The following is a 23,568-nucleotide window of genomic DNA, read 5'->3' as shown; positions in this document are numbered from 1 at the left end:
CCAAAAAACATGAGCTGTAATAAAAGTCAAAGGGGTTGCAAAAATGTGTAAGTTTGAGGTTGTGTGCATTTTTCTAACCAGGATGTTTATTTTTCCTCTTATTATTTTTTTTAACCAAGTTGTATAAGATATAGCTCACATAATGGTGGAAGAACATTGTGAAACTGTTTTTCGTTGTCTCTTTCGTAGACTTTAAAATCCACTGTATTGGAAACAACACAGTCTCAGGCAAACGAATGCGATTGGCTGTCAACCAGTTCAGGGTCAACCGCCTCTCGCCCGCAGTTAGCTGTGATAGGCTCCTCCAGCATAACCGTGACCCTAGTGAGAATAAGCGGTATAGAAAATGGATGGATGTAACGGAAAGTAAGGATATGGTGTCACAAGAAAAACTGAAATGAAAATGAGAGTACTGGTTATTCGGGTCGACAAACACTTCATCTCGATGGGCTGAAGTGTTTGTCATGTGCACGTGAAATGAACAGATGATATTGGGAGGTGGTTGGTGAACAGTCTTAGTGAATGTTTTGTCAATTAAACGGGATTCCTATTATAAATAATCACGAGGTCTGCATAAACACTAATACTAGTGACGCAATGATGCACTGATATGCAAACAGATCACGAAAAGTGACTATCATTCTCCAACGTTTTTTGTACATTTCTATTAAAAACTGGACTGAAGACTTTTAAAAATTAGGATCATACAAAACCTCAACAGAAAATTGAGTCGAAAAACCAACAACTAACAACAGGCACCAGATTCATCATCATAAAGTACAGTCCCGAGGTAACCCTCAAACAGACATAAGATGGAGTAACTACGTTTTCTATACCAATTGATACATTCGCCCAAGACAGGTAAGACGGAGAGATAACATGAAATCAGTGGTATGATGTTTAGATTCCAACCTGTTTTACACGTGGCCTCCCCGGAGAAAACTTTCTTTTGGTGATCGCAGGCTTCCCCATTCCGATCTTCGGTGTAAGGGGTATCAGGGTAGTGGTGGGTATTACAATGCTGTGGTCACCAAACGTCTGGGGGGATTCTCTGGTAGTCATCACTCGGGCCACGGGCATGGAATGGGAAGGAGCGGCAACCATCTCTGCCAACTGCTCTACAGTTGTCTTGAGTGTTTTATCCTCCATAGACAGGCTGGGAAAAGAAAGATGTGGCATCTCTCGTGCCGTGTCAAGCTCCACTGACGTAGCAGAGGCTGAGGACTGATGGAAACTGCCCTCCACCCTGTCCTTAAGGTCTTTTGGAGTACTTTCTAAAAACGAAGCCATGGCTACATCCATACACAAAGCCTGGGATAGTGAGACTTCCATTGGTTGGTCCGTGAGAGGTACTGATACAGTACTTAGTTCTTTGGTGGTTGAGATGATGGCCTTAAAATCCTTTGTGCTGGGGGTGACCGTGCCCTGCTCGGGGGAGGTCTCTGTATTTGCTGGCTTGCTTTGTAAAGCGATTTCCTGTGTCGGTTGTGCCTCCATCAGACGTTCTGGGCTCAGAATTACTGAAGCCACAGGACTGTCCGCAGATATGACCTGGGTTCTTGCTGCTGGTTCAATTTCTGAGGGACGAAACATGCAGTTGTTACAACAATTGATTTGCATGCCTAAGCACATCATTCAAAATAATATAAGATTAAAAACAGACCTGGTTTAAATTCTCTGGGTCCGTACACCTCACACTCAATGTCTGGTCCCAGGGAGACATCTGGGAAAAAATACAAATAAAAAAAATAAAGTTTGAAAGAGAAATAAGGGCTGTGTGATCAAAGCATGTCCCCGCTGACATGCACTGCAGAGTCCGTGTTGCCAACTTAGCGATTTCGCCAGTATATTTCGCGACTTTTACGACCCGTCTAGTGATTATTTTTCACAAACAGACAGCAGGAGCACAAACAGTATAACATTGTTGTCACTGTTCGACAATATGCACCAGTAAAGCCATGTATAGTTTCATTTTATGATGTTAAAATTGTTGAGCATTTAAAATGTTAATTCATGAAGCATCATGTTTGGACAAAAGGGACATTTTCCCAAGAGGAAGCACTTATTTCACATCATCCGTCAAGGAACAAATATATAATCTATTGTTTCTCTGGAAGTTGATGCAAATTAACGCATTAAAAAATTACTTCAAAGCTTGTTTGATATCAGTTGAAAAGCAAATCCCAAAACGGGACAAAAAAAACAACCAAAAAAAAAAAACGTAATTTGAACAATGTCATTGTAATTTGCTTTTTTTATAAGTGAAGGGCAAATTAAAAAAAAAAAAAAAAAAATCAATCAAAAAAAATTTGACTTTTGTGAGGCGGCACAGTGGGCGACTGGTAACCACACCTGCCTCACAGTTCTGAGGACCCGGGTTCAAATCCGGCCTCATCTCTGTGGAGTTTGCATGTTCTCCCCGTGCCTACATGGGTTTTCTCCGGGTACTCCGATTTCCTCCCACATCCCAAAAACATGCATGGTAGGTTAATTGAAGACTAAATTGCACATAGGTGTGAATGTGAGTGTGAATGGTTGTTTGTTTATATGTGCCCTGCGATTGGCTGGCAACCAGTTTGGGGTGTACCCCTGGAAAATGGATGGATGGAGACTTTTATGCAAGGGTGCAAATCTGACTTTATTCTAAAGCCATATCAGTATCTACTAGGAGTAATACATCAATCTACACCAATGGTTGCTTTGGAGCAGTTTCAGTTTTCAAAAGTAATGCGATTTGTACATTCGAAAAAACATTGTTTTTGCCATTACAAGTAACCATCAGTTTACGACCTTTAAAACTTGACTGTTGGAGTTTACAGCGTTTTTGGCATTTCTTTCACACTGTTTTTGGCTCAGTTTTTCTTGCTGATGACAATGTCTGCCAAGAGAAAATGCATCTATGGAGAGGAGTGAAGAAAAGCCACCAAACTAAACAATCAGTTTCTATGAAGACTGAGTGATGAAAGCAAACAGACTGCTGCAAAATACAAAGAAGAAATTGTAGTAGTAGTAGTAGAAGATAAACACAAGCAGGGCTACGTGTTAGCTTATCTGGTAACTACTTTATACTGCAGTTGCAAACGCTTCTGCTTGTCATTTTTATTGTAGTGAATGACTTGTGAGACACGTTAGATAATCCTTCAACACTACCAGGTGCTCCTCTATTTGTGTCTGGCAACATCATGAGCTGCAGGTTGCTTTCTTATTGGCTATCGTTCAGTTTCATGTCACAATCACTGAGTCGTGGGTCGGCTCAACTCAGTGTTAACTACACACGGGGATTAATCATTGTAAATATTTTTATATTTGTCCCTATTTTGAACCACTTGAGAGAGAGACGTGTTTGTTATGTTGAGAGGTAGGCGAGATCTTCACTAGTGACGTAGATAAGCACGAGAAATTCGAATGACCTGATTTCAGGTCTCTCGGCAGAAAAACGCCTGGAACTCAGGAATGTGTGGATGATTTTAATTCATATTTCACGTTTATTGGTGCACCATAGAGCTAATATTACATCCCAAATACTAGAAAAACCTGGTTTGATAAACTGTGGAACCTTTACCACAGCCCACACAAGATAATATTTCAGAGAAATTTGAGAATCTGGCCTTTCCTAACTTTCACCGCAAGGAAGGGAAAATGCTCAAATTTGGCCCGACTTTCAGTATATGTATAGTTAAGTTGTAGGAGTTGTGTTCTAAAAACCTACACACTGTTATACGACATCAGACGAAAAATCAAGGCAAAGTCGGAATAAACAAGAGGAGAAAGAAACTAAATAAAATCCAGGCAGAGTGTGAAGTGTTTCCAATTTTATTTCCTGTATTTAGTCCTTAAGTGTTAGTCTTTAATTGATGGGCTCCGTATCAAAGATATCAACACCAGCCTGGCATGAATAGAAGTAGTCAAGCCTGGCTTTCAGGCAAATCCCGTTGAAAGAAATACACTGCCAGACAGCCACTGACAGTACACACAGTCTAGTCTTACGGGGCCACCCACCATTTCTAGCCACAAGTTCCCATGTCACAATGATCCTGACACCCACATGCATGCACCTGCGATGCATCTCTGCCAAGGAAGGGAGTAACCATGACAACCAACATCCCAGGGTCTGTTGCTCTGGACTTGTGACTGTGCAGCTTGCAGGTGCTCATCCGGTGGCCATGCCAGAAAGTCACTTAGGAGATGGCCCTCCAAGTCTCTTTAGTGTTCAGCTATTGACCGAGCTGAACACACATCCTCATTCATATTAATGCCCCACTACTCCCTTTCCTACATCTCCTACAGTGAATGAGGTGATGTTTAGATAAATACACTGCTTTGATTAAAGTAGCAAACCCTTGCTTAAGCTTCCAGTCAAGATACTGCATAACTTCATATACTGGGCTGTTTAAGGGTCCTTTATTTGTACAGACACAAACAAAGAAATGCTTGGTTAAAATAATATACATCAAAATTTATGACAAGTGAAACTGGACTTCAAAGTAAAATATGTATTCTGATAAAGACTAGCACGAAGAAGGGCAGTAAAAGGGGCAAGGATCAGTGCAGACTGGGCAGAACTAATAGGGTGTGAAGCTCTCCGGAAAATCAACATGGACTCACACAATATATGAGTGAGCATATGTTCTACAGAATTGTGAGTTGTAGGTAAATATGCCATCTCCACATAACGTTGTAAATACTGCGCAGGGAGCTTATTTACATTAACGGTAAGAGGCCACATTTGAATTCAACTGAGAGACTGCTGTAGTGATTCATTCAACAATAGCACCTATGACTTGAGGTAATTAAGGTTTGTAAGTTTTTCTTGGGCAAAAAAAGGAGACGTCAATTTGAGGGAGGCCTGGCAAGTGGGCAACTAATAGGGGCAAAGGCATCTATGATATGCCCCGTGTCATGTCACTAGATTTTAAGTATCGGCCCATACAGAGTCCAATCCAGGTACCTTGGCAATGCATTAAGGACACACACAATTCATGTATGTGCGTGTGTATATACTGTATATCAAAAAGTTTTTCCACCCTTGCGCATAGCCTCTCCCTCGCTCTCACCATGCAGTGCCCTACACGCACAAAACACTGCCCTTACAGTGTTACAAATGTGCCACAATAGTCAACCAATCAGGTATTGGACAGTAGACTTTACACCGATTTTATCGGCTTGATCGGTATCGGCCGATAATTAGCATTTTATGCTGAACGGCTTTAATGTCATAATTCGCTGATCCGATCAATGACGTCATGGATCGGCATGCAAAAGAGATTTACTCCACGTCGCCATCGTGCACAGTATATTATAATCCAAAAGCCAGTTTATTTTTAGCCTTGTTGCGCATCTTTTTTCACGTAGAAAAAAAAAAACGTCGGCGGTGTGGGACAGACAACACCTCTGAGACAGACAACACGTAACGCCCAGATCAGACTACTGCAATACCAGCTTGTATTCCGATACTACCGCATCCCGTTTTTTCCGATCATTGGGCTTTATCTCGTCAACTCAAATGCGACCTGATACACTCGTTTTCATGGCGCCGACAACAAGAGTGGATCGCGCCGACTGTATTATAAGGACAAAAGGGGGGAAAACGTGTGTTGGTGGTCACCGGTGGTCAGGACAGGAGAGGACGTTCGTTTAAGGCTTGCTTGTGGCATGTTCACGTACTTTGAATACAATACGGCTCGCAAGCAGGCAAGAAAACGTTATGCCTAGCAAGTGCTAGCACTAGTGCAAGTGCTAGCACTAACGGTTGTACGTAAACATGCCGCCGTTCTGTCGAATCACGCTGTAACGTTTTGATGTGGGTGAAGTAATTTAATTACAATAAAGTAATTTAATTACAGTAAATTAGCACCCATTATTTCTGTCATCAGAATCAGCGTTATCTTTATTTTGCCAAGTATGTCCAAAAAAAAAAAACACAAGGAATTTGTCTCCGGTAGTTGGAGCTGCTCTACTACGACAACAGACTGTTAACAGACAAGAGAATACTTTTGAGACAAAGACATTGAAAAAAACAGTCGCTGAGCAATAAAATCTGGTAATGCCGGTACAATTTTTTTTTTTTTGACAATTGTGCAAAAAGATGCACTAATCTAGCAATTAGAGCAGTTTGAATGACTAATATAGCAATAGTCCGGTGCAATGACCATTGTGCAAAAGGCGCCGAGACTTCTAGGAATGTACAGAGTTTAAAGTGACTAGTAGACATGTTGTAATGTTGGTTTGACCTGACTGATTAGAATACACGATCTGAGTAGAGCAGTGATTTCCAACCTTTATGGAACCAAGGAACATATTTTACAATTGAAAAATCTCATAGTACACCAACAAACAAAAAAGTGGATACGTTAATTACTTTATGTACTTCCTGCCATCTAATAGAAGACCATTCATTGGTTCAGTCTGTCACTATGCCTCACCGGCATAAATAGATGAACAAAAGATACATTATTTATTGTAAATATAATTTTTGGAGCAATTAAGTACACAAGTATATACAGTAAAGGAACAGGTAATTTAAATAGACACATTGCTCCATCTTGTGATCGGATCGGTTATTTTTATTTTTAAAAACACGCTGATCGGTGATCAAAAAATCCTGATCGTGTAAAGCCTATAGGACAGCAGGGCGAATGCTGATTGGTTGTTTACTATCCAATCACATTTCACAGCAATATATACGACCATAGTAAACAACCTCTATGAAGCCTTGAGTAGTAGTAAATTTCAGCAAATCAGAAGTTGCCTTGCTGTCTGACTCCTGCCACACACATCAACCAACACAAGACCATCCCAAAATCAGCTCAGTCGCTAATTTAACATGCTAAAAATGGCTAATCAATTACACAGTCATTGATTAAAAACGGAAAATACAGTGCCAGTCACCGGCGTTAGCGGCAAGAAGCTACCTGCTCTGCAGGCAGCCAGACAGCTATTTGCTCACGGCTGGCAGGTGAGCAGGTGATGACCACAGAGATGTTCCATATGGAGCAGGGTGAACGAGTGTGAGCGGTAATGAATGAGCCAGCAATGCTCCAGGACAGGTTTGCAGACAGATATCAGACCAATCATACTCAGGGCATTGAATCGATCGCTGGACTGTTCTGGTTGTCTTAGAAGCTGTTTCGCCTCTCATCCGAGCAGGCTTCATCAGTCCACACAACAAGACTTAGTCAGGACTCACTAGGCTCAATTGGTGTGGAAAAATTCAGCTAATTATGCTCCAAGTTGGAGGCACGCCCCAAACAGCCATTTCATTATTCCAATTCTCCTCTCCGGTGGAGTCTAGACAGTGTGGGCTGTGCAGCGCCAACTAAATCCCCAGCACACCAATCTATTTTTCTGATGCCACTCGTTACTCTCAGACAACCAAATACTGTACATGTCAAACTAGAGTAGTGCCGCACACAATACGATGCCAAGACATTGCAGTTCCTCTTTGATACAATGGAATTAAGCTTTACACGTGAGAGGACTTAAAGATTGGCTGAAGCTGAACTGAAATGCTGCACAATGAGTTAGAAATGGAGGAAATGTAGAATATCAAACAGAACTGTAGGACATAGATAAATTTGGAAAGAAAAAAAATCTCCAATTTGGGAATTTTCTCATGGAAATTGTACACTTCTTCAAAAAGCATATTTTTTAAAATATTGATCATTTAAGTTTTTAATCAGTTGAGAAATAGTGAAATTTTCAACCTTTCCATTACTTTGAACGGTTTTGTCTCCTGTGGAAAATGTGGTATTATGAAGAAGATGAAAAATTATTCCCAGGATGTCCTGAATGGGCTGAATATTTAGATAATGTTGGAAAGGTTTAAACTGCTCGAGAAATGTGGAAGTACATTTGGCGGAATAATAAATAACTTTTGGTGTAAAATAGTTGTGTAAATGCTCTTAAGCATTCACAAAATAACATTGAAAACCACATGATGAATATAATGTGTGATTGTCATGTCACAAATAAATATGGATAACATTCTGAAGAAGAGATTGAGAATCTCATTAAATCTGGTGAATCCAAACTTTATGGGAACAAGGACTCACCAGGCTCTTGGACAGACATGGCTGGCTTCTCGTCCAGGACGGCATCCTCAACAGCTTGTGGATCCGAGGGCAATGGCGCAGCGAGTAATTCCGGTTTGGGGTCGTGCATTTCAGGAAGCTGCCGAATGCCAGGTTCAAGGTCCATGTGCTTTTGAGCCAGCTGTGAGCCAGTCTCAGAGTCTGTGTGCATTGAGGTTGGATGAGGGCAAAGCTCTGGGCCAGTGTCCATATCCTCTGCTTGGAGCGCCCGCACTGCAGTGGGAGACCTGCAGTTGGAGCAAACGAAGTCCTCTCTGGGGTGGTTTTCTGCTTGGCCTGTGTTCTGACGCTCACACTCAAGGTGAAGCCATCTGAAAAGAGTGCAGAGCCATTAACAGGGCTTTCTGGCTAATCCTGTTAATATGACAAAGAGATAAAACTAAAAACTAAATAAATACCATCATGACTGAAAGAGTAGTACTTCAAAGGTCATCAAATTTGAAGTTCTTTTTTAATTCAAGATCCCTGGTGCAAGCAATGCACGTCACTTTGAACTACGGAAACTGCTAAGAAATAAATATATAGATTTTTTTAATTTAAAAAACTAAAATCTAGATTTTGAAGCCTGACCCAAAAACTCAAACTGATCGATTAAACTGATTAATCGCAAAGCCCTACAACTCGCCTGATTCGATATAATAATTATTATTATTATTACTAATAGTTTTCAATTAATATGATAATCCCTAGTGAGGATAAGCGGTACAGAAATTGGATGGATGGATTAGTTGTCGATTCATTGTGGCACCTCTACAGCAATTTTGATACTAGTATGAATTATGCCAAATAAAACTGATCTTAAAGAGAAATCAGAGCTCAGTAGTGTCACAGAACAAATTGAGATCGACAAAAAACAAAACAAAAAAAACTTCAACTTACCTCTTACAAGTATGGCAGAGGAGTAAGTCTTTGTGATGCTCAGGGTCTAAGATGCAGGCACACATAGGGCAGCTCAGAGCGGGATCCTGGTTTTGGACACAATTCTCACACAGCAAGCTGGTGTGGTGCCACAAGCCGCTGGTTCGGGTTCCACACTGGATGCATACCCTGCAGTTCTACCGAGAAACATTTTGATATTTTTTTTTTTTTGCAATGTGGGATGCAAATTTCCCCATTGTGGGACTAATAAAAGTTATCTAATCTTATTTAAGCTTATGTTTTAATGGTCATGCTTCGTTAATAAGGCTGTATTTACACAGCATGGTCCAAGTGACATGATTTTTCACTCCAAAGTTAGGTGGCACAATTTGATGAGTCTCATGGCAGCAGAAAAAGAATCAAATCTTTCAAGATCACAATCAGGCCTCTTCCAAATGTGGTTCCAAATCTGATACAGTGCTGTGAAAAAGTATTGACCCCCTTCTCAAATTCTTGTATTTTTGCAGTTTCCCCACTTTAATGTTAAAGATCATCCAAAAAATGTAAATATCAGAAAAATATAACCCAAGTTAACTTAAACTGCTTTTTTAAAATGGTGATTTCATTTATTCAGAAAAAAAAAAAAAGTTACCTGGACCTGTGTGAAAAAATAATTACCCCCCACCCCTTGTTAAATCATGATTTCATTGTGGCTAATCACAATTTTTGATTAATTTTCAATGATCACATCGATGCCTGATTACCTCCAGACCTGTTCAATCAAGAAATCACTTGAACAGACTCTGTCACAATGGACAAAAGATCTAAAAACAAACAAATGCAACAAAATGGAACAATCCAAAGAAATTCCAGAAGTCGACAAATAAAGTAATTGACTACCAGTCTAAAAAGGGTTACAAGAGCCATTTCTAAAGCTTTAGGATTCCAGCGAACCATAGGGAGAGTCATTTTCCACACATGGAGAAAACATGGAACGGTGGTGAACCTTCCCAGGAGTGGCCGGCCTACAAAGATTACCCCAAGAGAACAGCAATGACTCATCCAGGAGCCACAAAGGAACTCAGGACTTCTAAAGAACTATAGGCCTCCCTTGCCTCAGTTAAGCTCAGAGTTCATCGACAACAATAGGGAAGAGACTGGGCAAAAATGGCATCCATGGCAGAGGTCCAAGGTGAAAACCACTGCTGACTAAAAAGAACAAAGGCTTGTGTTTTGTAAAAAAAAAAAAACATCTGAATGATTCCTTAGACTTTTGGGAGAATATTATGTGGACTGACGAGGTGAAAGTTGAACTTTCTGGAAGGTATTTGTCCTGTTACATCTGGCGTAAATGTAGCAGAGCATTTTAAAAAAAAGATCATCATACCAATAGTCAAACATGATGGTGGTAGTGTGATGGTCTTGAGCTGCTTTTCTCCTTCAGGACCTGGAGAACTTGCTGTGATTGATGGAACTATGAATTCTGCTCTTAAACAGAAAATCCTGAAGGAAAATGGTCACAAAATCAGTTTGTGACCTCAAGCTGAAGCGCACTTGGGTTCTGCAACAGGGTAATGATCCAAAACAGAGCAAGCCAACTTCTGAATTGCTTAATAAATAAATAAATAAATGAAAAGCTTTGGAGTGGCCTAGTCAAAGTCCAGACTTCAATCCGATTGAAATGCAGTGGCATGACCTCAAAAAGGCAGTCCATGCTCGAAAACCCTCAATTTTTGCTGAATTTAATTCTGCAAGGAAGAGTGGGCCAAAATATCTCCACAGAGATGTGAAAGGCTCATGGCCATTGATAGACACAGGGCCAGGTAACTGAATAGTTTTTCAAAACAGTTAATTTAAGTTAATTTGGGTTACATTTGTCTGATATTTATATTTGTTCGATGATCTTAAACAAAGTGGGGAAACAACGCAAAAATAATTTGAGAAAAAGGTCAATACTTTTTCATGGGACTGTACAGATCTGCACAAACAACACAAATAAACAAAACAATACTGGCTATATATATTAGCGGTGTGTTTATTACCAAAAAGAAAATAATTGCAGATGGCAGTTAGTGGCATAATGGGGAGGTTACCCTCATTTAAGGGAGAAACTTTTTTTTTTTTTTGCCAGAGATTCCACAGTATATAGTGGCAACTCCAACGCTTTATTCTAGAATAAAACTTAATTATGCCGTACACTACAAATAATCATCTTTATTTTCATCATGCAATTTCGGCGCATGCGGTTTGTTTCCGGTATTTCACAACTGTAAGCACAGTCATTTAAGATAAAAGTGTCCCTTGAAATGAACGTGGGTATTAAATTGGAATTTGAACACTTGGACCTGCAGTGTGCATCCAGCCTAAGACAGTAGGCACAGAATGAGGTTTCTCCTACCTTACATCTCCACCCATTGGTGGGAAGAGTGTCCATGGCAGGTTGCAGACAGAATGTATGGTAGCCTTTGTCACACATGTCACATACCAGCATTTTAGTGTCCTCTCCTGGGTTCCTGCAAAACATGGTTGAATAATATGAAAGATTACACACAGTCTACGAAAACTCATTTAAGTTGTTCCTGTTTTGATTATCAGTAATACCATCAATGACAAGTTTTTGAGAAATCATCTTCTGTTGTACAGAACTGACATAACCTTCAATGGTTAACTAAAGAGTAACCATTTAAGAGGAGAAAAACATTTGGACTATTCATGTTCTTATTTTATTTTTTTGTGGCAAGGTGACTCACTTGCATGTCTGGCAGACTTTGCACTCAGGACACTGCCACCCAGCCCTCCTAAGAGGGGTCACAGCCATGTCCAGGCAGATGCCATGATAATGCTGTCCACAACTGGTGCAGAAGAGTTGGTCCAGTAGATCCCCTGGGCTGTCGCATAGCGCGCAATTTGCATCGTCAACAACTGTGGATAGGAACATGAAAGCATTACATTACACAGAATAACCTAGACCATAGTACAATTGTTTGAGTAAACAGTGTATCCAATTAAACACGACTTACATTTATGCATGGCCAAATCAATGTGTTCTGGGCAGAGGAGTGACAGCCTCCTGATATCCTGAAAGGCCCCTGCTGCCCCCGCACAGGGGTAATGGTAGAGTTGAATACATCCCTCTGCACAGCACTTAATGGATGCTCCAAGGCGCTTACAGTATGCACAGTGCTGCAGGGAGAGAGACATTTTTTCTGCTGAACAGTCAAATCTGGCATTTTCTGGATTGACTTCTTAACTGTCTGTTCATCAACATGATTTTCAAGTCAAAATCAAGACCCTTGTTAACAACACTCCAAGAAAAACCTTTGACAAGGACTTTTTCCTCTCTCTTTCTGTGCTATGAGTCCGCTTGAATCACTCCGGAGTTCAAGTGGAAGATTTGCTGGCAGACTACACAACCAATAGGTGACAAACACAAACACAAACACAAAACACTGTGCCTTTGTGCTAATGCTACGCAGCTAAGCTGCCGTGAGAGCTCAGCCCCAGTTGAGTGGAGTGACCTTTTCCATTTCACAGTTGACAGAGCCACAGTGCCGAGCTGACCTTTACCAGCCAGACTGATCCTTCAGCTTTACTGTGTCTCAGTGAGGAAGGCAGGCCTTCCCCAATACATTAAGGTGGTGTTAATACCCATTAGGGGACAGATGCTCCCCCCGACTCACCTTTGTGCTCCCTGAGTCAATGGCTCTGTCCACATTAAGCAGCGATTGTCCCTCGCCCTCACAAACACCTTCGGACCATGAAGCACAACTCTGATGTGCCCAGCATTGCCCTGTCATTTGCAAAACATCAAAGAATATCCAATCAACATCCTGGTTTACGCGTTTAACTACATGAACAAATCAAGCATGTGCAAAATGGTAATGTACATTCACTTTGATGACTCATTTTATGTGAAAGTGTTGAACTTTCAAAATGTAAATGTATTGAGGATCGTGTTCTAAATACATGTTTTTCCAAGAGGAGAAAATACATTTTTATTTAGTACCTGTACAGGGAAAATATTTACAGTATTTATTATTTCTCAGCCAGAGGGGGGCTACGAACAAGCACTATTCATTTGCAGTGAGAACACAGAGTGGTGAATGTCTCCTGCTGTGGAGGTATTCTGAGAGCACGAACAAGCAAGGAATAATTAATTAATTGATATTAATGGGAACATTTGTTTGGAATTTTGAAAAGATGATTAGCTGATAACCACTGACTCCTACCTGACTCAAAGAGAGACCGGACGTTGAGATCTCGTGGAAGGCCGACATGAGAGAGCTCCTCCCAAAATCGACTCGCTGGGTCTGGATCTCCCTCGCTGCTTTCAGACCCGCTGGAAAGAACAGAGATAGAGACAGAAGGTCGGTTTTTTTACGGAACAGAGCAAAAACAGTGCAAAATGATGTGCAGTTTTCAACTAAATAAAAAGATATATGGATCGAGTGAATCTGTGGGGCAGAGGAGAAAGAGAGCCATCTTGACACCTGGCATATGTACGACACCTGCTGTTGAGTCGAAAGAAATCGTTTCAGAAGGGCGACACTGGTAGCTTAACATTTGCAGAAAAATAATAAACAGCCTTCACCTCTGATTAGGACACTATGGCTACGTTCAGACTCCAGGGCATGATACCCAATTTGGATTTTATGTTAAGTCCGATCTTTTTATGTCATCGTTCACATTACAAACACAAATGTGACTTCTAATGTAGACAGAATGAGTCGTTGGAGTCATATGTATGTGCACAAAACAGGACGTCACATTGCGCGTGCGCCGTGTTTACGGAAGTAAATATGGCGCCTCCCGTACGTCTCGTCCTGACGCATTTCAAAGATTTTGTGCAACCGGAGCCAACAGTTTTTTATATATATTAGTTGTAAAGCATCTTCCTTTCACCACTGACTGTTTTCTGTTCCTTCAACCGCCGTTACTTTTGTGGCATGCCCGTTTTGCCGAACAATTGCGACGTTTGTTGCCTTTTGATGAAGTATAGGTCAGATGAGTGAGACTTGTGTGTCCAAACTGCACTCACATCGGATATGTATCTGATTTATATCCACATACTATATGAAAGAGGCCTGGGTCGGATATGAAAAAATCTGAACTGTACTGTTCACATTGACATGAAAAAAATCTGATACATGTCACACTGGGGGGGGGGGGGGGGAATAAATAAATAAATAAAAATAAAAAACATACAAAAATCGGAATTGACCTGCAGTGTGAACATAGCCTTACTTTACATTTGTCACTGTCACACACAGACTTACTTAGTAAGATCCTGTTGTCCTGAGGTGGTCTCGCCAGCCACGTGTGGCTCAGTGGACCCAACATCTTTGCCGCCATTGCTCATCGAGTCCTCTCCATCTTTGTGTCTGAGGAGCTCGTCGAGGGAGAGCGTGGTGCTGAACACTCGCAGCTCCCCCTGACCCAACAGGCTATGAGTCCCACAGTAACAGAAGGCACAAAGATGCTCACTGAAACAGAAATAGGATGGTAGAATGTATTGCTGTGATATAGACAAAATCTTATATCCCTATTTAGGTAATTTTATAGCCTGATAATATATATGCCGATTAAGTATAGAAAACAATAAATATTTTGCTAAATATGAGACTGGTAGCACGTTCACTTGAAAAATATTCAAGTCTGTCCTCAAATATAACGCACGCACAAGTGCTATGAACATCAATCTGGAAAGGCCTCCACTAACGCTAGCTGACGAACAGCCGAAATCTTCACGTCAGGCATGAAGCGAATTCACCAAACGCCCTCTTGTAACACTAAAAAGACAGACAATATACCGTACTGTAGCGTCCGCTTCAACAACAAAACGACAAACGGTGGTCAATTAATAGCTTATTTATTGTGCAAATGAATAGTTGTCTTCAACAAGTGTTTCCCTCAAACCTTCCTCCTGCAGAGTCACAGTAAGCTCTTCTTCATCCTTACAGTAGCTCCACGCCCCAACTCACCCATCCAATCACAAATCAAACTCAAGACACCTTCACGGTCTCACAGACAGTCAGATCCCCCCAACACAACTGCAGGAACGACTGCACTGGAGGGGGTGCCATGTTAGAGTAGCGTTACTGGTGACAACAGACATATGCCGAGCCATTTCAAACAAAATTCAAACAAATATTTACTGGATGACAGAGTGACAGAATGAGTTGTGTAAGTTAGTGATAGACTACAGCACGTTCCGACTTCAGGTTATGTCAGCGCCTTAGGAACCAAACTGTTCGTAAACCAAGGACCCCTGTATACTTGTAAAGGTGTTAAACATTGCGTGCAGAGTTAATAAAGGTTTTATAATGGCGACATTTTGACCCAGGAAATTTCCATTCAAATGTGAAAAATTGGTCTTGAAAGGGACTGTTTTCAACCTTAAAGGTTCTTTGTGGTGTGGAATCATCTTTTGTGTAATCTAACTAATCAGGAGATAAACAGTGATGACATCCTTGGTGGATCCACAAAGGGTAGATCGACATTTATCGCATTTTAGGTCCTGAAGACGACCTTGTTAACAAGCTCCCAGGAGGCACTGCTGTTTTGCCTTCCATCACTAACGTCGATAGCATGGACGGCAAAGATTGATAGCAACCAACAATGCTGTGGCACCTGGGAGGAAAAGCTGCCAGTCAGCTGATGACTGTGTTTCATTCTCTACATGCACACAGTAAGCAGGAAGTATTTCACACTAAAGCACATTCACAGTCGAGGTCTTTGCTGTTGCTAACCTGCTTTGGACTCCTCTACTTCCTGGAACCGACGGTCCTGCTAGAGTCTCGAGTGGAGGGCTCTGGGCCGTAGGAGGAGGAGAGAGCGGGTCCTCCTCTGGTGCATCACTGCTCACCACTTCCACAGTCTCCCCTGCTTGGACTTCTGTTTCTAAAGGTGATGGAAAAAAATGGAATCAGAATCATCTTTATTTGCCAAGTATGTCCAAAAAACACACAAGGAATTTGTCTCCGGTAATTGGAGCCGCTCTAGTACAACAACAGACAGTCAATTAACAGAGAACACTTTTGAGACATAAAGACATTGACAAAAACAGTCAATGAGCAATAAAGGGTTGCTAGAATGATCAGTCTGTTAAAAACATATTACAAACACATTTTATTTGCGCAATATGACTGTAAAGCACAACACTGGTACTCGTACATTTTAAGTATTTTTAATGTAGAGTCAATTTTGCATTGTTTATACAAACAGTTGAGTCAAAAAAAATCTTTTGTTACCAGCCTTTTTTTGAAAATGTATCTGTGGGTGAGCCCTTCTGCACTTCCGTCCCGCTGTTGTGCAACACTTGAGTTAATTTACGTAACCACAATTTATCCGCCTGACACGATCGGCGAGGCTGGCGGAAGATTGAGAGCCACCTTCAAACTGCAGCCAGACTACACTGTCCGAAAACCTTTTGTACAGAAACACTCCACTTCCCAGACATGTGTCACCATTGCTATCATAACAAAGCCAAAAGGTAAGCAGACCTGCATTGAATTTTGTTGGATGCACAGACTAGCGTTAACTGATTGTTGACACAGTGTCGGTGGGGGTGATAGTTGTTTTTGGTGATGCCATGCCAGGTGCCACATACACACAGTGTAGTGTATGAACTTCTCCTAGCATAACTAAAAATGCTTTTGTCTTTATGGATGCTTGAACAGCTGAAGCTGTACATCATGCAAGAATGGGAAAGAATTCCATCTATAAAGCTTCAACAATTCCCAAACGTTTATTGAATGTTGTTAAAAGGAAAGGTTATGTAACACAGTGGTAAACAGGACCCTGTCCCAGCTTTTTTGGAACATGTTGCAGCCATAACATTCCAAGTTAATGATTATTTGCTAAAAAATAAATAAATAAATAAATAAATAAAACAAGTTTGAACATTAAATAGCTTCGAATATCGGTCGAACGTGATTTGCAAATAATTGTATTCTGTTTTTATGTTGAACACAATGTCCCAACTTCATTGGAATTGGGGTTGTAAATGAGAACTCAGCAAAGATCACATGATGTGATGTACACTACACACATTAAAAAAAAAAAGCACAAATGCGTCCAGAAAGACTGATGGGATTTTAAAAAGCTTTTAGGGGGCATTAGCCTTGGGCTCTTTCCCACTGCACCTCAATGCCAATTTTAGAGCAGGAGGAGAGGTTGCGGCAGCGAGTGAAAGACGGAGGCAAGGGGAGGGGGGGGGGGGGGGGGAATACAAACCCACTGCAGCTCGAGCTGAACCCTTTCGTTTATAGCCCTGAAGACGAAGGCCAACGTACTATGAGAAAGCTCTCATATATCCTCCTCTACCTCCACTGAATGAGTACTTCCCAAGGAACAGGGCAGTGCCGACTCACCTATGTCCTGAGGGCCAATGGGCTCTGTTATCTCTGTTCCATCCATGCTGTCCTCATCGTCCATGATAGCCCTACCTCTGGTGCGGCCCCTGAGGTAAAAAAGAGGCAAAATCAAATAAATGCAGGCAATGGAAATTAGATGCGAAATGAGTTTTCTCCGCAGGGTGTCCGGGCTCTCCCTTTGAGATAGGGTGAGAAGCTTGGTCATCCGGGAGGATCTCAAGAGTAGAGCCGCTGCTCCTCCACATCGAGAGGAGCCAGATGAGGTGGCTGGGGCATCTGATTCGGATGCCTCCCAGACACCTCCCCGTGCACCTGGAGGAGACCCCGTGGACGACCCAGGACACGCTGGAGAGACTACGACCTTCCGCTGGCCTGGGAACGCCTCGGGATCCCCCCCGGAAGAGCTGGATGAAGTGGCTGGGGAGAGGGAAGTCTGGCCATCCCTGCTAAAGTTACTGCCCCCGCGACCCGACATCGAATAAGCGGTAGAAAATGGATGGATGGATGGAAATTAGATGCAGCCACAGCTGTCTATGGGCTGGAAACAGTGGAGAAATACTATCTGGCAGTATAGACTAGAAATGCACTGAAATTTCAGCGGCCGAAATAAGCCCAAAAGTGCGTTTCCGGTTTTAGACCGAAAGAGTTTCGTCGCTGAAATAAAACTCCAGAAAAACTCATAGCTTTGCCTCAGCCGATGTGCACTTGTACACTACATATTTAAAATAATTTGCTATTAACAAGCAATGCTCATTAAGTTAAATTTGCTCTTTCACGATTACACTGTGTCAGACTACTGCAATAAAATCTTATATTGCGATACCACCGCATCCCGTTATTTACAATCAGTGGGCTTTATCTTTATTCATCATCTTTATTTGCCAAGTATGTCCAAAAAACACACAAGGAATTTGTCTCCGGTTGTTGGAGCCGCTCTAGTTATCTACGACAACAGACAGTCAATTGACAGAGAACACTTTTGAGACAAAGACATTGAGAAAAACTGTCACTGAGCAATAAAGGGTTGCTAGTTATGTGGTAATGCCGGTACAATATATATATATTTTTTTTGTGACAATTGCACTTAGAGCAGTTCGAATGACTAATCTCGCAATAGTCCGGTGCAATGACCATTGTGCAAAGGGCGCCGAGACTTCAAGGAGTGTATGCAGTTTAAAGTGTGTTGGTGGTCACCGGTGCTCGGGACAGGAGAGGACGTTCGTTTAAGGCTTGCTTGAGGTATGTTCACGTACTTTTAATATGATACAGCTCGCAAGCAGGCAACAAAAACGTTATGTAGCCAAGCAAGCTAATGCTAGCGCTAACGGTTGTAAGTAAACAAGCCACCGTTCTGTCGAATCGTGCTCTAAAGTTTTGGTGTGGGTGAAGTAATTTAATTACAGCAAGTTAGCACCTATTATTTCTGACATGTTGTAATGTTGGTTTGACCTGACTGATTAGAATACACGATCTGACTAGAGCAGTGATTTCCAACCTTTATTGAGACAAGGCACATATTTTACAATTGAAAAATCTCACGGCACACCAACAAACAAAAATGTCACAAAAAGTGGAAACAATTACTCTATGTACTTCCTGCCATCTAATAGAAGACCATTCATTTGTTTTGGTTGTCACAATGCTTCACTGGCATAAATAGATGAACAAAGATACATTATTTAGTGTAAATATGATTTTTGGAGCAATTTAGTACACAAGTATATACAGTAAAGGAACAGGTCATTTAAATAGACATTGCTCCATCTTGTGATCGGATCGGTGATCGGTTATCGTTTTTTTAAACTCGCTGATCGGCCCCAAAATCTTGATCTTGTAAAGCCTAACTAAAATAATGATTGAAGCAATAATTGATTAATTACTGCAATTATAGATTATGATTATGCTGTGAAACTGGACAGTATGCAGAATTATCACAGAAAAACCTCTCAATTTGATTCCCAATGGCAGAACAGTAACCTGCCATCTGACAAAGGCCCATGGAAAACAAGAGCATACAAGTATATAGAGAAAATAAAATAGAAGACAAATCTAGTCAAACTACGACAAATTAACTTGAATGACTCAGCTCTGTTTCAGACTATACTCAAAAGGTTACTTTGTAATCCTTTTTTAATTTTAATTTTCTTTTACAGATGATCAGACCTTTCTGACCAGTAAAAAGAATGTTCAAAGAAATATCAATAGCCCAACATTGCTTAATGTGTTAGCAGACATTGTGACATATAGTATCATAGCAGTATTGTAGCAGTTAATATGCGATCATCTTCATGTCCCTGGTGGGTAGTTGGGCGGAACTTCACGCTACCATTATGTGTGTCATATTTCTACTGCATATTGTTATATTAAAATGACAGTAAAACGTCTCCTCTTTGGCACAGCTGTGTGCACATCACTTGTTTTTGATGGACTGATCTCACTTAACCTATGCTTGTAGATAACTGTGTTAAAGGCTGGCAATGTTTGGCTCTCCTCATACTTCAGGGTTGTTACTTATCTTTACATGGAAGTTATTTAAAGGGAGGGGTTGATTTGGCATCCATCCTCTTATGTTTTTTTTCCTTCCCCTCTGTCTCTGGTGACATCAAAATGATGCCAGCCCACATCCTGCCATCTCCTCCTCCTCTGAGCGCCTGCATCCTTCTGAGCACCTCTGAGACACAACTGCTCTCATTTGGGCGGCGTTCGTTCTTCCCGTTTAGCATGTTAACAGTCGTATCCGCCAAAATTATGCTCTCCACGTGCTGTCTTCGAGATGATGTCAGCACAGCCCCCTAGCCTCCTGGAGGATGCTGACAAAGTCTCCACACTGTATTTATCTTGTGCGTGTGCAAGCGTGAGATTTGTATGAGCTGGGATGCAGTCAGATGGTTGGAAGTGTTGATGTCTGAAGTGCTGATGTAGCGCCAGTAGTAAGTTATACACTGAGCTGTGCTGCTTTTATCATGATTTAAAGTGTTTTCTCTTGTCTTGCTTCTGGGACAGTCTACTGTAGCGGGGAGACACGTGAGTGGGGTTATTCTACTCTTTACGCTCAACTTAATTAAAAAAAAAAACTTTTTTAAACTCAGTATAATGTAATGTGCAATACTGTGCTTAAAGCTGAAGTGTGTATCTTTTTGTTTATAAAAAAAAAAAGAAAGATTTCATCCAAACCACTAGTAGAGGAGATGACACAATGCTGATTAAGCCGTGTGTGGGGTGTACTGTGTTGTACTCGGTTTGTCAAAACTCTTTGTGAACGCGTTTTTAAAAGGTGCCATATAAATAAAGTTGTAAATATTATTATTATTTTTAAAATACGGACATATCGGAACACTCGCTGGGCTGTCGTGGTCGCCTCAGAGTGCTTGCCGGCCGCAATTGCGTGCATGTCATGGGCCGACAGCTGGGAGAATGGGGCTTGCACCACAGGCGCGAATTAGAGTGGCGACTGCAAAATAAAGCCGCTACTTGTCTATCTTTCAGAAAACCCTATTGCCTTTAAGACACATAAGGAGCTACAAATGCAGGAGCATACACAGCTTTTGCGGGAAATTGACACCGCGGAGGAACTCATTTTCGGGACAACCTGAAAGGTAAAAAGAAACAAAGCTACTTGGACAGGTTTTTATTTAAAGTCCCTGGAAATGAAAGTGAGGAATGCATAGTGAAATAGGCAAAACAAAAAATTAAGATCAGCAAAAAAAAAAATCTAAAACTTTAAAAATGTTAAACAGGAAAAAAACTGTTTAACGCTTTACATTTAAAGTTATATTATATACATTTCATTTCATTACTGTTTTTTTATTTTTTTTATTCAGTACAATACTGTTGAGTGCAATTTTTCTCATTAAAAACAAAATGTTGATGTTTTTTGGGGGACTGGAACAGATTAATAGCATTTCCATTCATTTCAAAGAATGAAAGAATAAAAGGTTGTTTGGAGGTAAGAGTGTTTTGAGATACAAGCATGGTAACGGAACAAATTAAACCCATATCTGAAGGCATCACTGTATTCGATCAATCAATTAAATAATCAATTCTAAAAATATTCAATAGTGAATAGCCCTCCTAATCATGCATTTTTGGGTTGAAGGTGAGGCAGAGTCGCTTACAGCAACAGACATGCGCTGAATGAAATTAGTCCGTCACCTCTACCTTCTATTTCTAAATGTACGCCTTTGCTAAGTGAAGGAGAAAAGCCAAGCTCAAGCAGGATTTTGAACAATTTTTCAGCACACACTGATGCAATCGTGTTGTTAAACTGTAGGCTTTTATTTTGAAGAACTGACTTTAGCAGCTATAGGATGTTCATTATTCATAATTATTCCACCGCCCACGAAATGGTTCATGATTATTTGCAAACAGCCCTGATGGGGTGGGCCGAGAACAATGACAGTTCTTTCCATTTGGCCAAGTTGTGCAAATGTTACAGGGCACCCAGCAGGGCACACATCGAGCGAAATTTTCTCTGGCTGAAAATTACATCACACGACACGCGCCATCACCCAGTCCACGTCAATGCTCTTGTGTTCTAACATGTTTGCTGCATGCATAGAGATATAACTGTAGATTATGCCAAAGCATTTCCACCTCCTATGATTTTTTTTTAAAGGAAAGCGGGTTCTTGGGCAAAAAGATAAGAGGAAAGCACAGAGCCTAGAACTCAATGTGAGGACTTTGAATGTTGAGACTATGACAGGAAAAGCTCAGGATTTGCTTGACACGATGACTAGGAGAAAGGTGGATATATTGTGTGTCCAGGAGAGCAGGTGGAAAAGCAGTAAGGCTAGAAGTTTAGGGGCAGGGTTCAGATTATTTTGATGAAGAAGTAATGGGTAAATTCAGCATCCAGGAAAGGAACTTGGATGGACAGATGGTGGTAGACGTTGCAAAAAAGTATGGAAATGGCTGTAGTGAACACTTTCTTCCAGAAGAGACGGGAACATAAAGTGATCTACAAGAGCGGAGGTAGAAGCACGCAGGTGGATTACATCTTGTGCAGAATCTGAAGGAGGTTACTGACTGTAAGGTAATGGTAGGGGAGAGTGTGGCTAGACAGCATAGGATGGTGGTGTGTAAAATGAATCTGGTGGTGGGGAGGAAGATTAAGAATACAAAGGCAGAACAGAGAACCATATGGTGGAAGCTGAGAAAGGAAGAGTGTTGTGCGGCTTTCTTGAGAGGAGGTGAGACAGGCTCTCGGAGGACAGGAGGAGCTTCCGAAAGATTCGACTACTACAGTCAACGTGTTCAGAGAGACAGGCAGGAGAGTACTTGGTGTATCTTCTGGAAGGAAAGGGGAGAAGGAGACTTGGTGGTGGAACCTCAAGGTAAATGAAATGATAAATGGAAAGAGGTTTGCTAAGATGAAGGACACAGAGGTCCGAGGAGAGGTGAAAGGAATAAATTGAGATGCGGCACAGGACAAAGGTAGAAGTGGCAAAGACCAAACAAGAGGCATATGATGATGTATGTCAGGTTGGACACTACAGAAGGAGAAAAGGATCTCTACAGGTTGTTCAGACAGAGGGATAGAGATGGGAAGGATGTGCAGCAGCTTAGGGTGATTAAGGAGACAGATGGAAATTTATTGACAAGTGCCAGTACTGTGCTAGATGGATGGAAATAATACTTTGAGGAGTTGATGAATGAGAAAAATGAGAGAGAAGGAAGTGCATAAGAGGCAAGTGCGGTGGACCAGGAAGTAGCAATGATGATGAGCAATGTAAGGGGGAAGTTAGAAAGACACTAAAAAGAATGACAAATGGAAAAGCAGTTGATCCTGATGACATACCTGTGCAGGTATGGAAGCATCTCGAAGAGGTGGCTGTGGAATTTTTGACCAGCTTGTTCAACAGAATTCTAGCGGGTGAGAAGATGCCTAAGGAATGGTGGAAAGGTGTGCTGTGCCCATTTTTAAGAACAAGGGTGATGTGCAGAGCTGTGGGAACTATAGAGGAAAAAAGTTGATGAGCCACACAAAGTGGTGGGAAAGAGTAGCGGAGGCTAGACTCAGACCAGATGTGAGTATTTGCGAGCAACAGTATGGTTTCCTGCCTAGAAAGAGTATCACAGATGCATTATTTGTCTTGAGTGTGTTGACGGAGAAGTACAGCGAAGGTCAGACGAAGCGACAGTATTTTGTGTCTGTGTAGATGGAGTGGCAGAGAAGTATGTGAGAATAGTACAGGAAATGTATGAGGGCAGCAGAACAGTGATGAGGTGTCCTGTAGATAAGAGAT

General features: G+C 41.3%; 1 protein-coding gene across 10 annotated transcripts in view; it reads right to left on the bottom strand.

Annotated features, from left to right (window-relative positions):
• The window catches only part of kmt2cb (lysine (K)-specific methyltransferase 2Cb), an 85,773-nt gene that overhangs the window by 47,606 nt on the left and 14,599 nt on the right, over positions 1-23,568 (bottom strand). For all 10 annotated transcript variants that reach the window (XM_061797241.1, XM_061797247.1, XM_061797244.1 and 7 more), the window contains 12 exons: positions 17,321-17,409; positions 15,698-15,848; positions 14,225-14,431; positions 13,178-13,287; positions 12,629-12,738; positions 11,969-12,131; positions 11,699-11,870; positions 11,347-11,461; positions 8,970-9,145; positions 8,052-8,401; positions 1,664-1,723; positions 913-1,577 (listed from right to left, as the gene is read on the bottom strand). In XM_061797241.1, coding sequence (XP_061653225.1) covers positions 913-1,577; positions 1,664-1,723; positions 8,052-8,401; positions 8,970-9,145; positions 11,347-11,461; positions 11,699-11,870; positions 11,969-12,131; positions 12,629-12,738; positions 13,178-13,287; positions 14,225-14,431; positions 15,698-15,848; positions 17,321-17,409 — 2,368 coding nt within the window. The remainder of the gene's footprint in view (positions 1-912; positions 1,578-1,663; positions 1,724-8,051; positions 8,402-8,969; positions 9,146-11,346; positions 11,462-11,698; positions 11,871-11,968; positions 12,132-12,628; positions 12,739-13,177; positions 13,288-14,224; positions 14,432-15,697; positions 15,849-17,320; positions 17,410-23,568) is intronic.

This window comes from Phyllopteryx taeniolatus, chromosome 14 (assembly GCF_024500385.1).
Source record: "Phyllopteryx taeniolatus isolate TA_2022b chromosome 14, UOR_Ptae_1.2, whole genome shotgun sequence".
NCBI lineage: Eukaryota > Metazoa > Chordata > Actinopteri > Syngnathiformes > Syngnathidae > Phyllopteryx > Phyllopteryx taeniolatus.
The sequence above is the reverse complement of the archived record's forward strand: the minus strand, read 5'-3'. Positions and strand labels throughout refer to the sequence as shown.